General features: G+C 37.6%; 1 protein-coding gene across 7 annotated transcripts in view; it reads right to left on the reverse strand.

Annotated features, from left to right (window-relative positions):
• DLG2 (discs large MAGUK scaffold protein 2) overlaps nt 1-17,220 on the reverse strand; it is a 1,831,272-nt gene that overhangs the window by 1,089,053 nt on the left and 724,999 nt on the right. The window contains exon 1 of one of the 7 annotated variants that reach the window (XM_036427324.2): nt 7,132-7,377. The exons of the other annotated variants lie outside the window; for them this stretch is intronic. Within the exon in view, the coding sequence (XP_036283217.1) occupies nt 7,132-7,233 (102 nt within the window). The 5' untranslated portion in view covers nt 7,234-7,377. Of the gene's footprint in view, nt 1-7,131; nt 7,378-17,220 lie in introns of those variants that run through there. 7 annotated transcript variants of the gene reach the window in all.

Genomic DNA, 17,220 nt, shown 5'->3' on the forward strand with positions numbered 1-17,220 from the left:
TTCAAGATCCTAGATTCTATGACCCAACATTCCCTTTGGTGAATTTATTTTAGTGACTGTACAACACTTAACCCTCCCCATCTTTTGACAGTTCGATTCCCCACCTCAATTGTTTTACTATTAAATATTAAATTTGAAAAGGACCTTAAACTGGCAAGAATACTTTTTTCAAATGGAACACAAGGCCTGTGCAACCTGCTTCTTTGGGACACTCAGCACCTGTTTCACTCATTAGCTCATTTTTCATTTTCTCTTTCTGGGTCAGATTTAATCTAGGATTTCTTTTGGTGTGAATTACATAATCTTTTAGATTTTTTTCCCTTTTGTTGCATAAACACATTTTAAAAATGGGTTGATAGGTGAAAGTACACAAGTTTCCATGTACTGACTGAAAGTAAGTGTCCAGTTGACTATCAATGATCTCTGACTTTTCACCATCTTGCAAATTGGCTTTAAGGAAATGGAAGTCAAAAGTATGTACTGCTTATTTACCACATTCCAGGCATTGTGCTAAATGTTTTCATAAGTGTTACATCACTTAGTTCTTACAACAGTCCTGTAAACAAGGTGTTGTTTTTCCTGCTTTTTACAGATAAATCTTGTCAATTTCTCTTCTCTCACCTTGATTTTCAACTTCTGCTCCATAGTTAGATAACATGACAGAGAAAAATTACACTGACTTACAAATTAGGAGACCCGGTTCTAGCTATGACCCTATGATTTTCTGTGTGCTCTTGAGAAAGTCACCTCCTCCACAAGAAAATGAATCCTTAGGAAAGGATGTATCAAAATGAATACTTAGGGTGTATCAAAGGGGGGGTGGGAAAGCTTTATAAGACTGAGTCCTCTGATAGGTGTGCCTTACATTCAAATTCAGATTTATTCCCAGAAAGGTGTGTGAAAATTATATGTTTTACGAATAGTCTCCTAACTTAAATGCACTTATAGGAAGTTGCTATTTGAAAGAGCCCTATAGTTAATTCTGGAAGTAAATGTAGGCTCTCCACATAAATTGCTTGGGCTCTAATAAAGCTCTGCTACTTAAAAGCAATGTGACTATAGACTGGTTACTTAAACTCTATATGCCTCAATTGCCCCGTCTCTAACATGGAGATAACTATTATACCCAACTCTAAAGGTTATTGTGATGATTAAGTGACTTGACATTTGTAAAGCATGTAGAACACGGTAGCAGGTTAGTGTGTATATGTTGGGATAAGGATTCTGACTATAAATAGCTGTCACCTTAAGGTACCCATGTTGTACATGAACAACTAGAGTTTTAAAATATGATGTATTTTTAAACATACATACACTTCAATATAGTCATGAAATTGATATTAACTTAAAGTCTAACAGAGTTTTAACCTTTTCACAAGAAAACAATGAATTACCTGTTATTCATAAACGAGGTATTTTTAAACTTACATACACTTCAATATAGTCATGAAATTGATATTAACTTAAAGTCTAACAGAGTTTTAACCTTATCACAGGAAAACAATGAATTACCTGTTATTCATAAATCCATAAAATAGAGGAAAGCTACTTAAAACTGTGGAATATTAGTATATCTGAAGTAACTTGTGATGGTGCAAATCTATACTGGCATCATTAAAATAAATGTAGCCATACCCATAATCAAGAGTCTTAAAACATTTAAAAGACATACCTTAGTAATTCTACTTGTTCTAGACCATCTAAAGGAAATAATGCCAAACCCAAAAATACCTATTTCCCAAGTTATATTTTTTGTTTGACTTTTAATAGTACAAAATTTGGATTAAAAAACATATATCCATAAGTAAGAAAGTTTATCTGTTACACAGCTATTAAAATATATACACAAGCCTGAAAATGGTAAGGCTAAGTGATTTAGCGTTGACCTACGAACTAGGAGGTCACAGTTTGATTCGTGATCAATGCACAAGCAGGAGGCATCTCAATCAATGACTCTTTCATAATTGATGTTTCTCTCTCTCTCTCTCTCTCTCTCTCTCTCTCTCTCTCTCTCTCTCTCTCTCTCTCTTACTTTCCCTTACCCTATCCCTCTTCCTCTTTCTCTCCCTTTTCCTTCCTCTCTGAAATCAATAAAAATGTATATATATATATTTTAATATAATCCTAAAACATTTAAAGTAATCTTAATGTGACTGCAACTACATTAAAAATACATTATATGAACATCATCAATAACAAAATAGTACCAGAGTAATATATACTAAAATGTTAACCGTTTTAATCTCAAGTCTTTTAGGACTATAATATTTTCTGAAATTTGTTCTATTTCTGATTTATATTTTAAAATTTTATTTCAATGAACATGAGTTACTTTAGATAAAAACAAAGAACACAGCAAAATAGTCAAACATTGGCAATATTCAAAATATTCCCTTAGAGAACAGCTGTCCTACTAATGACAAAAACATACATAGTGATACATCGCTTAATGAATCCTCTGTGACCAACATTCCTTTATAACAAAGTTGGTTATGTATAAATAAACACATAAGCAAACAAAACCACTTCACCAGGGAGACTTTCTAGGCAAGAAAAGGAGCCAGAGGGTTTCAGGGAGCTGTCCACCAGAGAGGTTCTGACCAGCACTTTGTTGCTGGGGGATTATAACAGCACCTCTGGAAGTTGGTATTCCACAGCCCATTCCTTTTGCTCTTCCTCCTCTTTTCTGATATCCTATCATCTTTCTATCATCCTTCCTTCCCTTTTGCACCCTCCTTTCTTTGTTTGCCTGATAACTATGGAGGTTGAAAGACACTTGTAAAGCACCTAGAATAGTTTCTAGCTTTTATAGATATTTAATCAAGAGCTAAATTATGGTTTCCCTTTCCTTTCACCTTTACAACTCATCCTCCTTTTTTTCTGTTTTCTCCCATGTTCATTGCTTTCTTATGCTCACTCTTCTTTCTTTAGGGAAAGTCACCATAAAGACAACAGGGAAGTTGCTTTCTATCTGACGATTCTTGTCTTTGAGTGTGAGGCAGTTTATGCAATTCATCAAACATTCCCTTTGGGGGGGGGGGGGGGCATGGTTCCAGGACTCTACAACATTTTCAACAACTTTTTTCCTACCCTAATCCACAAACATGATATTAAAAGCATCCAATGTGGCCTGGGACCTTGATTGTTTGATTCCAATAAGATGTTATATTAACAAATGGCTATTGAGGGATGTGGGAGAAGTTCCTGAAAGTATAAACAATATTTCAAAAACATATTCTTTTGAGTTAGAAAAAAGAGCAAGAGAATAATTGAGGAAAAGTTACATTTTAAAAATAAACGTTTAGAATATTAGGAGAAATAACAAATATTCCATGAGGTATTTATTTGTTTATTTGTTTGTTTTGCCTCAGAAATGGTGGCTGGCAAGAGGAAAGTGAAGGGAAGAGGACACAGGGGCTGCTGACCTTGATAATGCAACTATAGGCAAGATAAAGAAAGAGAAACAATACATAGGCTTGGCCATGGGGTTACATTCAGAAATTGAGATTTTGCAGGTAGAGAAAACAGTGAAGCAAAAATAAAGCAAATATCTATTTATTTTTCAATAATGACACAAACACAACCAAGATGAGAAAGCCTTTCAGAAATCCCCCTTCTCCATGGAAAGTCCATTACCAAAGCAGTATTCTATTGTAATGATATATGGTCTGGGGCAAAAAGAGGACTGATATAATTGAGAGCTTATTTTTTTCCAAACAACAAAATCTTTGTCTCCTATGAGACTTTAAGATCAAGGAGAGGAATGAAGTGGAATTACCTCCCTCAATAGACTTATAATTTTTGAAGGAAAGGAATGGTGTCATAGTTACATTTGTATCTCTAATGTCCATCACAGTGCCTGGGATAGAGCATAGCATGGAAAGACACTTGACATTTATAGTCATAAGTCATCATCAGTTAACTAAACTGAATGACAACAAGGGTAGGAGCTGAAGGGGGACACTGGAACTTGCTAAGTGACAAAATAAAATTATTTTGGGTTTCTTCCTTGAAAGCTCAAGTTACTCAACCCCCTGCAAGCCATTACTAGGTTTTGGAATAATAACAAACAGTTTAAGTGTTTTTGAAATTGAGAAAGTCTGGTCTACACATGAACATGGCTTTAGACTTTGTCATGCTAAATATATTTCAGGATAGACAAATATCTGTCCTAATAATTTTAGTTTCAAACTTACTAGATACTATTGGAAAGCGTACTTTTTTGGAGGCTCCATACTGACAGCTATAATTATTTAAATTACACTTTCATTGCTCAAAGATTCAACTAAGATCCCTATTTTATATTTTTTTCTTAAATCAATATTATAATTAATAGAGTCACCTACCACCTCTTTTGACCTTGAGACCATGAAGGATAAGAGCTGCTTATTGTCACATATCCAGTATCTAGTATTTATTGCTCAATGGATGGCTATTTGCTGATTAATGAAACAATAGTATCAGGTTACCATTAATTTTCAAAAATCCATTTTGTTTTGGGAATGTTTTATCAAATGTTTCCTACATTTTCAATAAGCACACAACATAGAGAAAAATAACCTAAAAAATAATGATCAATCTCATTGCAAAGATTAAAAAGTTATCAAAGAACTATCCCAACAATCAAAGAGGTCCCTCCTAGAAGTGAGGAGCCCTCCTAATGGAACTATGAAAATAACTGAAGCAATACAAAAGTATCATTTGATAAACGCATACATACTTTTAAAATTGCATGTCTTGCAATGACATACACAATGCAGTAGTTATTATTATAGCTATTCTACCTGAGGAAGCTGCAACTTTAGAGAAATCATATATATATGTGTGTGTGTATATATATATATACTAATACATCTTGTTTTGAAATCCAGGCCTATATGACATACAATTTATGTTCTGTTGTCATATGTCAGATAGTCTTGAAGAATTCCACAAGAGAGAAGGCTCTAGTATTCTCTCCATATCTAAGTTTCTAAGGTGGAAGGCTTATAACAACCAGTCTACAATAAACCAACCATTAAATATAGCTATGATATAATTACCAATTCCATTATATAGGAAGTATCTTATTCAAATGCTTGGCAAAGTGAAATGGCAAAGGCCCTCTACAAGTATTACTATTTTCATAGAGTCCTAATTTATTTTCCAAAGAATAATATCTATCAACACCCATGATTTGAGTGTTTCATCTCACAAACTGATGTTGTTAAACCAGAATACCAAAAGGAAGAGAATGTAAAGAAAGTTAAACTAAAGTAATTCCCCGGCCTTAAAAAGCAAGTGAGCTTATAATTATGCCAATTTCCTTCAATTATCTGAAAAGCAGGGGGAAACTTAACAACAGTCTAAAAAAAAACCTCTTTGAAAATGAGCTTTAAAGACTGAGTTCATGTTCAACAACATTCTCCATAACAACAACTTATTTGATTACTAGCTCGTGTTTAATTTCCCTTGACAAACAACCCACCTTTATTAATAATCATTTAGCACTGCAAAGCACTTCTTGCAAGTTTACAGGAATAAATGTTAAATAGTAGCCATTGCTAAGATGCTGCTGTAAATCCAATTAAGAGAGTGAGTGGCCAGCTTTGTCGGGGGAGGGTGGCAAGTTGTGTGCAGAGGAGCTAACAAGTTAGTTTTTGGTGGTGTTCATTCACATACATCTTCCTGACAGCAGTGAGCACACAAACCTTCAACAGCTCTAAGACCTTTTCAGGGATTTCCAAAGGAGTATGGCTACTCTTCAGCATAATCAATATATATATTTAACTGACTCTAAGGTGCGGCTATCTTATTGAGTAAAAACACCATAAATCTCTGACAGTAACTGTACCATTAAAAGACTTTATGAAAGATATCATTGCAGGATGTTAGAGCTCAGGAGAATCATCTCATTTATACACGTCAATTTACAGAAAATCCTGAGGCTCAGAAAAGAGAGCAGATTCTATAGGCTTAGTCAGTGTTAGGCTCACAATCCTCACTCGAAATTTTCTCACGACACCTACACCCCCTAAGAGCACTCTCCGTGAAGTTGAACGTGTATGTTGCATTAACTTGACTGCCCAACATGCTCGCCAGCTGTCCAAGCCAGTTGCTGCTGCTGTGCTTCAGAGCAGTAGGGAATCCTGTGATTATTCACTTAGGAATGTGAATTTTCCGTTATTTCAGATAATGCTCTCTCTCCTTAGAGAGTCACTAGAGAAGCCAACATGCTTTACCCAAACAGGCCAGACAATTACACCAGCTTTTCATACTGAAAAGAAATGAAGGTGTGTGCCTAGGAGTGAGGGGACGTGAGTCCATACCAATTTGGGGCTAACACTGCCCCAATACCAAGTTCAATGCCCTTTTCTCAGGAGATGCATTATTGAGCTCACTGCAAAAGTTTCAGACAAGGAGCAGTGAATGGTAGGTAACCCGCTTCAAAAAACCTTCAGACCTCATTCCCTCGGGAACACCAATCACTGTTACAAAAACCTGGGGTGGGACAGTTATTCACTAGAAACTTCAGGAACTGCGCCACCTCTTGTTACAATTTCCTTGATTTCAAGTAGATTGTATAAGCTCGGAGAGAGAGAAAAAATACACAATTGGGGGCAAGAGGAGCTTAGCTCTATTTTTTTTTTCTATCTAGGATAAAAATAAGCTCATCAGCTATCCAAGTGCCGCATTGCAAACTGGTACGTTCCGTTTCATCTCTGGTACGTGTACCACCTGAGCGAACCCTGGCTGCCCGCGGGTAACCTGGGATGAGTTCAGGAGCTCCCACAAGAGCGGCCCGGAGCTCAGTTGCTCACTAAACATGAAACATGAAACGCGATCCCAACCAGCAGGAGAGCAACCAAAGGCGCCCCCTCTCCGGAGCATATCAGCTCCTGGAGCCTCTGTCCATCCCACACCAGGGTCCTGTCACGTCCGAGTGAACAGCCCAACCTCGGACCAGAAAAACCCCTGGTACTCTCCAGGCCCCCAGACCCCAGCGCGCACAGCAAGTCTCAGTTCGCTCCTGACACTCTCCTGACCGGCAGACAAGGAAACACACAACGGAGGAAGAATTGTTCGCACCCCCAGGGGAGGGAGGCAGCATGCATTTAAAAAAAAAAAAAAAAGACATGAACCTCGTCCTACCTTGCATCCAAACATCAACGACAAAGTGTTGTTGGTGCAAGCAACTTTGCAGTGGCAAATCATTGGTGTGAAACAGTCAGGGTCCTGAACCACAGGGGACATTCCTTTCGGGCTGCAGCCGTGGCAGCTCGCTGGGGGGGACGCGAACACGGTGCTCCCTGGGCATGTGGAGGAGCGACAGCCTAGACCGAGCAGCAGCAGCGGCTGCTCGGATCGCTGCCCCCGGCGCCCGGCTCAGCCATCCCAGCGCCCGCCCGCCCGCCCGCCCGGGGGAGAAGCCACCACGCGGAGGGCAAGTACTTAGCAGCTCAGGGTCTTTCTTCCCTGGGGAAGGATGCGTGGTGGGGGGAAGGGATAAACCAAGACGGGTTTCCCCCCTAACAGGATGGTGAATTGGGGGGGGGGGGGGGGGCGGGGGATAGAGGGAGGTAAAATTTTAGATAATTAAATAAATAAGTAAAAAATAAAATAAAATAAAAGGAAGCCAGGCTGAGCGGAGGGTTCAGAGGAGGTGGGGCAGCATTAGCATGTAAAAGGATTGTGCCCGCCTACTCGCCCCAGTCACACAAGATTGTCATGAGAGCTGAAGGGGGCCGAAATTATTCTCTGAAGGAAAGGGGGAGAAAAAAAAAAATACTGCAGCTCCCGATTTGGTAAAAAGCCAGTGGCTTGCAGCAATCCCGAGTCACCATGGGGAGCGCTGGCCGGGCAAGTGGGGTGGGAGGGAGGGGCCCGGAGAGGGAGGGAGCCAGAGCGTGGCGCTGGCCAGCCCAGCTCAGCACAGCCCACCCGGGTGCGTTGGGGCTGTCAGCGCCTCCAATGTGCCCCAGAGACTACATTCAGCCCCCTTTGCTGCTGCTGCCTAGTGTAGGCGACCTCTGAAGCCAGTTGCTGAGAAGGAGGAGGCCTGCCTAAACCTGCTGCGTGCCACCCCCAGGCCCTCTGGCAAAGGCGTGCCTGGGTTGATGGCTTGCAAAGGGACCTAAGGTAGAAGTGAGCTGGAAAAGGTTTCCCAGAAGCCCCAGGCCTTGGACTTAGGGGGGCAGAGAGCTTACTCCCTCCCTGGAGGGTAGATTCAGCCTTAGAACCAAGGCTCTATCTCACAGAACATTTTTTTTCAAACTCAAAAGGAAGAGTCCGCCCCCTCCCCACATTGATGTCTCCGAAGCTCCAAGAAGGCCCAGAAGTATTTCTGTAGTTCCGGAAGTATGAATATCAAGACTGGTGGATGCTTTATTGGCTTTTTCCTTTCCTTTCCTTTTTTTTTTTCCTTCCTTCTTTTTAAAGTGAGGCTGTCAAAATTGCAAAAGACCAAAAAATATATATATATATATATATATTAGCATGTGGCTGGCCCAGCTGCAAAAATGCTTATTGGAGATAAAAGAAAAAAGTGATAGGAAGGGTACAGACAAGAAAGAGGATAAAACCAGCACCCTCTGAATGCTACCTAAGTGCCTGGCACTACGTCCCACAGACTGTTGGTGGAAAGAGAGCAAGACATCAAGGTTCAGAATTAGACTCTGGTTCTGGGGGTAAGAGTGGGTGGCTTTGTGTAAGTTACAGTGCAGGAGCCTCAGTTTGCCTCTCTGTAAGTGGGGCTATTAACCCCTCCCCTGCAGAGCTGTCATAAAGACTGGAGATGATAAACAACACATTTCTGTGGTGAGCCCCTCGGTACGTGGCAGCTGCTGTTGGTTTACATGGCTTCTTTCATGTCTTTGCCTGAGAGGTACAAGTTATTGGACATGATTTCTTAGGGGAGGAAACTGGGGTTCTAAAGGTTCTATCATTTGCCCAAGTCACACAATCAATAAGCCATGAAGGCAAGGTTCAAAGACAGTGGTGGGAGAGAGTCTAAAAAGCAACTTCACAGGGGATGGGGTGCACTTCTCCAGAAGCTAGTTCCAAAGTCTCCAGATTTATTTGAGAAGGGCCAGGCTTCTCGAATTCGCATGAATGTGATAGTGTCCAAGGTCTGTTTCTAACTGGGCATTGAACTCAGATCTTGAACTATAGCAACATCATAGTACTAAACATCCATAGCAGACTCTGGTAGAACCAGAATGCCAGACCACTGTACTCTAAAGTTATAAGAGTACTTATATAGTACAATAATACTATACTATGCAGCCTTACAAAGTTCCAGTAGGAACAAAAGAACAAAACAACTTATAAATTGTCCAGTCAAACGTATTGTCCTATAAACGTTTTTTCACTTGCCCACATCCAAAATACCACAAGTCAATGGAAACTGGCCTGATTATATCAGAATTCCCTGGAGGTGTTTAAATAAAAATGGATCTCAGGCCCAAACCTAATTCCCATTCCTTAGATTAGGAGAATATCAAAGAATCTACATTTTTCCTCAGTGTCCCCCTCCCTCCCGTGAGAGGAATATGGGTCCTGCCTACAAAATCAAGACCTCTTAAAGGGAGTTGAGGCAAATATGGTTCTAACTGAAGCTATGCCTCAGGCTTTGGGACCCTTACACTAAGTGCCAGGGTCCTCACCCAGTTGGTTTCCCTATTAGGAATCAAGATTGCTTCAGTCAAGTTCCTATCTAGGGACTGCTGGGACTGGGAGGTCTAATATGTGTGGGCTTAAACATAGCAGATCACACCGAAGGAGAACTCTGGTCTGATGCCTTCTGTGGAATCTTAGTCACATTCACGGATTAAGTATATCCCTTAGCATTTTATCCCTTTATGTTACCATAAAATGTGTGATTGTGTGAGCATTTCCACCTACAGAGCATCTATAATTATGGCTGTTTTTTCCAAAAGAGAATGGATTCTAAAAAAGTTGTACAATATTTCCCTTATTCATTAGCCTATAATTTGGATTTCGAACACCCTAAAAGTATTGTATGCTCTATATTGTGATGTTCCAATAATATCTAACACAGCCTCTCCCTAATGAATTACCCAGGCTAAGGCTGTCCTCCTATTCTAGGGCAGCACTAAAGGCTGCTATGTTCAAGTTATTTCCCATTTTAAAGTTTGTGCTAGTTTAGATTGAGACAGACACATGAAAGAAAAAAAATATATATATATGTAACAAAAAATGTATATTTAATCTCAGCGACCTTTTATTGTTTAATTTTAATAAGAGTTCATTTATCTCTTTCTCCACACATACACACACATATGCACATAAGCACACACACAGGGATGTGTGTACGTGTGTGCATGTGTGTATTTGTTATCTGTTTGTATGCATCTGAAAAAATGTTTTCTTTTCATTTTTGTCTCTCAGTAATAGCTCTGGGGTGAACTGAAGGGGAGGGAGATGGAAAGGGGAATGTGGTTTCCATGACAATGCATTCCATAGTTACATCCAGTAACCACTATGGTTAAAAAAAAAATGAACTCTGTTAACTTAAGATATGAACACATTGCATTATTGGTCCGGAAAGCACTAATTTGGGAATATACTGCATGGGGGTATACTACAATATTTTGGGAAGGAGATGTTACACTAGAAATATCAGGAGAGGATGCACTGATTATAATAGTCAAAATAAGCACCCTTAATTAGACATTTCAGTGTTTGTTAAAATTTACAGTTCTTCCTAATAATCATCACTTTTGAAAAATGATATATGACAACTACATACTACTAAACATGTTTCCTAATGACAACTTTCTTCAAAGTGAACTGAAAATCACATACAAAAAAATAACCCCACAGGATTACCAATAAAAATGACCAGTGCTTAAGTTTAAGCCTTTATTCTTATTGTTGTTGTTATTATTATTATTATTACTAACCAGAAATTGTAAGAGTGAAGAAACATTAGTTATTTATTCACCTTTTCCTTTCTTTGTCGATCCCTTCCATAGCAATTTTTAAAAAGAGGTGTTCTGTGTTGGAAGGGAAAAGTGCGTATTGGACAGTAGGAGCCATGGTGCTTTTTCCTACTGATTATGTGACTTTCAGCCATCTACTCTGCCTCTCTGACCCTTAGTCCCCCTGTCTATCAATATGAAATGGGTATACTAAAGCATCTCTAAGTTCGTTCCAGTGCTGAAGTTCTCTGAGTGGGCTTTCAAATATAACATCTTAAGAATCTGAGAAGCCATTTTATTGAGTCACCTGTCTTCAGAAAACAAACTATTCTGTGGTGTTTACCATTTGACATGCTCTACTATAGTAATTGCTACGTAAACTGTTATAATTCAATGTTTGCTGGAATCAGATCCCACTTTTGATAGGGGTTGTTTGTACCTCTTTCAAACTCTTCATTCGGTGACATCCTGCTGGCAGCTTCCTATCAGCCATAAAATAAGTACTTACACACCATAAATTGGTGAACATGACAGATCAATTTTTTTTTCTTCAGAGAAGCCCTTACCAACACAGCGCTGGTTTAAATACCTTATCTACATTAACTTGTTTAATCACCACAACTACTTGATATTATAAAAAATAAAAAATAAAAGGAAAAGAAAACTAAACCACAGACATTAAGTAACTTTGCTCAGGTTACTAGTTAGTTAAATATGTAACAAACAAAAGTATTGATGGCTTTCCACCACAAAGGTTTATTTCTTCCTCATGTTAGATGTCCTTCATAGCTGGACTGTGGCCCTGGTCCATGTTGTTCCATGAACAGAAGAGCGGCCTCAATCAGGGACATGAGGGCCCCATGGCAGGAGGAAAATGATCAATGGCTCTCAATGTTTCTGTTCCGACATTAAAATCTCTCCCTGTTCACATTTTACTAGCTAAGTCATGTTAGTGGGAAAAGAAAAAAAAATACTCCTCTCACAGGGAGGAAGGAGAAAATAGTGGGAACAATAATACAATCAGATAACAGTTTAGCTGAGTGTTAGAATTAGAATTTGAATCCACACAATCTGACTTGAGGACCCACATTCTTAACAACGAGGCCATTTTGCCTTTTACTTACAGCTAACGCATCTCAATTTTTAACCTGCTTTCCATAATAGGGTTTGCTATTTAGTAACTCCACGAGGGATTTCTTCCCTGTGACTCCTATAAAAAAAAAGAAGGTAGATTTTGAAAACATAAGAGCTTTGGAGCTAACTAGACACACCAGGTTTTGCCACTGGTTGCTGTGTGATTTCAACCTTTACACTCCTCTCCTTCATCTTCCTCCCACTGCAAATGGAAGTCCACTTATTTTCACTTAATTTTGTAATAGAGATGTTTTTCTGCAATTAATTCGTCAATAATCTTGTACCACAAGCTATGTATTTGTCATTGAACTTCCTGAAATATGTAAGGCAGAGAGGGATAAAAATATATGTATTCTACCATCAATGAATTTACAAACGAATTAAGGAGATTGTCAAAAAATAAAGGTTCTTCCTGATAGTAGGAAAGTATATGTAATTACAATACATACTAATAAATGTACTTTAAATTCATAAGAATATTTGACCACCCCAGTTAATGTCTCTGAACTGCCATTTCCTGTTCTGTAAAAAGGTGATAATGCTATAGGATTGTTGTAAGGCTTACATGAGAAAATGTATTTCAATATGCCTGTTACTCACTAGTTCATGCTAGATACTCAGTATATTAAAGAAGCTTTATGTTAATGTCACAATCTTTGTTCCAATAAAAGTTTATCAGAGAGAATAAACCTATTAGGACCAATGCGTATAATCTCTTTATTCTGAACAATTGTAACACTTTAACCTTTCTTTACAAATTGGACTCTGCCCCCAAAGTCCTCAGCCCCTTTCTCTCAGCCCTCCCCTGTCCCTCTAACTGAGGAACACACACATGCAGTGAGGGTTTGTGTTAGTCAGGCTGGATTCAACTGCCTCCAGTATCTACCAAGCTTTCCCCAATTGTCCAGTCTTTGTATTCTCTGCAATTTCTGAGTCTTGCATTTCCATTCACCTGCCTTGGAGCATAAACCCATTTGGTTAGTCACACTTAGTGACTGGTTGACCTTTATTGAATCATACTTGGCAGTTTTGTTTGACCTTTATTTGAAATAAGTTTCTTGTTTATTTGTAGTTTGGGATGATTGAGTCCATACAAGGGTGAATAAAGAACAAATGAATGTGTGGGTTACCTCAGGCTTCCTACAGCTCCACCTAGGCTCTAGTTGAACAAGTACATATCTTTGTCTCCTAATCCAGCCCCCCTCACCCTCCCACCTCGTGGAAAGGAGTACACCCTTTATTGAGGAAATGCCAGCCTATTGATTCCCAGTCAATTCTGACAATTCACTTTAGCAGCAAGTCTTTTCAAATAATAATTGCCCTCACCTACAATGAGGCAAGGCAACAGTTTGCCTATGAAACTGCTTATGATATTCAGGTTCATATTTATTGCCATTTTGAAAAAGCAGCCCCAAAACATCACCCTCTGTACTACCTATGTGAGCATTCCTTCAGTAAAAAAATAAAATAAATAAATAATAAAAAAAGATCTTAGGTCTTGTTGTTCACCAAATTTTTTTTCAATGTTGAAAGAATAATATTTGGGTTGGTTTCAGTCCCAGCTTTGACACTTATTATGTAACTCTGAATAAGTCAGTTAATCTCTTTGAGAGTTTATTTTATCATCCATTAAAAAAAGGGGGGAGGTTATTAAATAATAACACTTATATCCCAGGGTTCCTATGAGGATTCACAAAAATACCGTCTGTGAAATTACCTATCAAATTGCTTGCTACATATTTATTCGTAGGAAAAATAACATTTATTTTAGTAATATTTATTCTAAGTACAAAAGCAAAAGTTTATTATACAAATAATTTTAAAATATTGTCAGGCACCAAAAAAAAAAAAAAAGAAATTTGAAATTACAGTTCCATTGGCAGAGATAACTAATATTTTGGAGGATATGGATATGTTCCAACAAAATTATGCTCAAAATGTGTATAGTATAGATAGATATAGGATATAACTTTGATACCTATCCCTGCTTTTAGAGACATATCTGCCTACAAAAATACCATTGATAGTGACAGAGGATTTTGATATTTCATGGCAAATTTCATAAGTCCCTTCCTGTTGTAGGTTAAAAAAAAAAAAAAATACTTCTGATTTCAGTATTTAAAATTTGAAAATTACCCTGTGGATAAATAATTGCACAAATCCATAACAACAAAATTGAAGAATTTTTGGTGCAAAGAGCTTAGACATTTAAAAAAATTTAATGTATTTCTATCAATTTAAAATTCCATTAAAAATCCTTAAAAGAATCAGTTTTATTCTCCATAAACAATATAAGAGATACTTCAACAAAACTCTGCAGGTGGATTCTGAGTCTGATTTGTCTGGAGATACTTTTATTTTATTTGGTTATTTTATTGGTTTTACATGATAGTTTAGCTTAGCATAAATTCTAGGTTGCCAGCTATTTTTTCCCCAGTATTTTAAAGAGTTGATCTGGCTCTTTTCTCTGTAAGTGCTTAAATGTGTTTCCCATTGATCAATCTTATTAATTCATTGTTTCAGTGTTCTAAAGATTCACTTCAAACTAATTAGATATGGAGTTCATTTTTTTAATCCTGGTTAGGTCTCTTTGTGATGGCTATATCTAAGGATTTATGTCTTTAATCACTTAGAAAATAATGTAAAGGCATATCACTTTTCATTTTTCTTTCCTCATATTTCTATCCTTTCTCCCCCTTAAATTGCAATTAGATGCAGATTTACTACGCATTTATTTAATCTTTTCAGCTGCTGTGTTGCACTGTGGGTAATTCCTTCACATAGCCTTCCATTTATTAATTCTATCTTTAGTCTCTTAAAACATTTATTTTGTTTTTAACTGCAATTATTATACTTTTATGTTTTAAAAGTTCTATTAGTTTATATTGAAATATAATTTAGATATTAATTATATAAGTATAAGGTGTAAAAATATTGACTTGATACACTTATATTGCCAAATGATTACCATGTAGCATTAACTAACACCTCTATCACCTCACATAATTATCTTTTTTTTTTGGTGGTTAGAACACTTAAGATCTGTTTTCTTAGCAACTTTCAGGTACACAATATTGTTAATTCTAATCACCATGGTGTACATCAGATCCCCAAAATTTATTATCATTGAAAGTTTTTACCCTTTGACCAATATGTCCGCATTTCCCCCCTCTCTTTAGCCACTGTCAAACACCATCCTACTCTGCTTCTACAAGTTTGGCTTTTTTAAATTTTCACAAATAAGAGATATAATACAGCATTTGTCTATCTTTGTCTGACTTATTTTACTTTGTATAATACCCTCAATTTCCACCCAAGTTGCAAATGGCAGGATTCCCTTCTTTCTTTTGGTTGATTTTATATATATATATATATATATATATATATATATATATATATATATATATATCTTAATCAAATCTTCTCTATCCAATTATCTTTTAAGGGACACTTAGATTGTTTTCATGACCTGGCTATTATAAACAATGCAACCATAAACTTTAAAGTGCAGATATCACTTTGATGACCTCTTTTCATTCCTTTAGATATATACTCAGAAGTGAAATTGATGGATCATATGGTAGTTTAATTTATTAATTTTTTTAGGAACTTCCATAGTTTTCCATAATGCCTGCACCAATTTACATTCCCACCAACAGTGCACAAGTGTTTCCTTTTCTCCACATCCTCTCGAGTACTTGTTATCTCTTGTCATTTTTATGATTTTGATTCTAACTTGTGTGAGATGAAATCTTATTATGTTCTTAATATACATTTACCCGATGATTAGTGATATTGAGCATTTTTCATGAACCTATTGGAACACTGTATGTCTTCCTTAGAAAAATATCTATTCAGATCCTCTGCTCATTTTTTAATCATGATGTTTGTTTTTCTATTGAGTTGTAAGAATTCCTTAAATATTTTGGATATTAACCCTTTTTTGATATATGATTTATAACTATTTCTTCCATTATGTAGATTGTCTTTTTGTTTTGTTAATTTTTTTATGGTCTGGTATATATGAATTAATGAATGTTTAGAAATATTCATTTGCTCACTCATTCATTTTTTTAATTTATAAATGATACACCAAAAACTAGCCAAGGAACTTATTTTAAATATATCAAATAAACACAGAAAAATCCCGGTGAAATCATTAATTCCATTTTATACTGTTTGCCCATCTGTGAAACAAAGGCAAATTGTTTTATAAATATATATATATATATATATATATATATATATATATATATATATTTATAAAACAATCTTAATCAAATAAAAAGGTAATATGCTAATTAGAAACTGGCCATCTTCCAGACATCCAACTTCCTTCCAGACAAAGCCATGGTGGTGGAGGCCGAGGCAGAGGCAGTTAGAGGCAATCAGGCTGGCAGGGGAGGGCAGTTGGGGGGCTAGATCAAGTCAACAGGAAAGGGCAGTTGGGGACAAAATAGGGCTGTCTGAGGAGCACAGTTGGGGGCAAGATCAGGCAGGCAGGGAAGTGCAGTTAGGGACAATCAGGCAGGCAGAGGCAGTTAGGGGTGATCTGGCAGGCAGGGAGAGAGGTTAGGGATAATCAGGAAGGCAGTGGAGCAAGATTGGGGTGATCAGGTTAGCAGGGGGGGCAAGGTAGGGGCAATCAGGCTGGCAGGATGGCAAGGTAGAGGCGATCAGGTCAGCAGACAGAGGGGTTAGGGGTGATCAGGCAGGCAGGCAGGCAAGTGGTTAGGAGCCAGTAGTCCTGGATTGTGAGAAGGATGTGTGACTGACGGTTTAGGCCCAATCATCCCTAAAGGGGTCCCAGATTGGAGAAGGTGCAGGCCAGGCTAGAAACCCCCTTGTGAGCATGAATTTCATGCACCCATCCTCTAGTAGGTATGAATATCAGAGTTCAACTTTGTGAATAGCAATTCATGAGCAAACTATGTTCAAAATATGGCTCATTTAAATGGCTTATATTGTCACTGTGCTTCTCTACTACAAATAGAATTTCATTATCAGCTTTCTTTCATCTGAACAATAGATGGCTCTTCTAACTGCAATAACTAAATGAGATGACTGAAGAACTCTATGCTATTATATTACAAGCAGGAGCCTTCCTACCTAAATCAAATGAAATAAGCCCTCAATGAAACAATTGCTCACCTAAAACTGTGAA

The sequence above is a fragment of the Pipistrellus kuhlii genome, unplaced genomic scaffold (genome assembly GCF_014108245.1).
Source record: "Pipistrellus kuhlii isolate mPipKuh1 unplaced genomic scaffold, mPipKuh1.p scaffold_m20_p_9, whole genome shotgun sequence".
NCBI lineage: Eukaryota > Metazoa > Chordata > Mammalia > Chiroptera > Vespertilionidae > Pipistrellus > Pipistrellus kuhlii.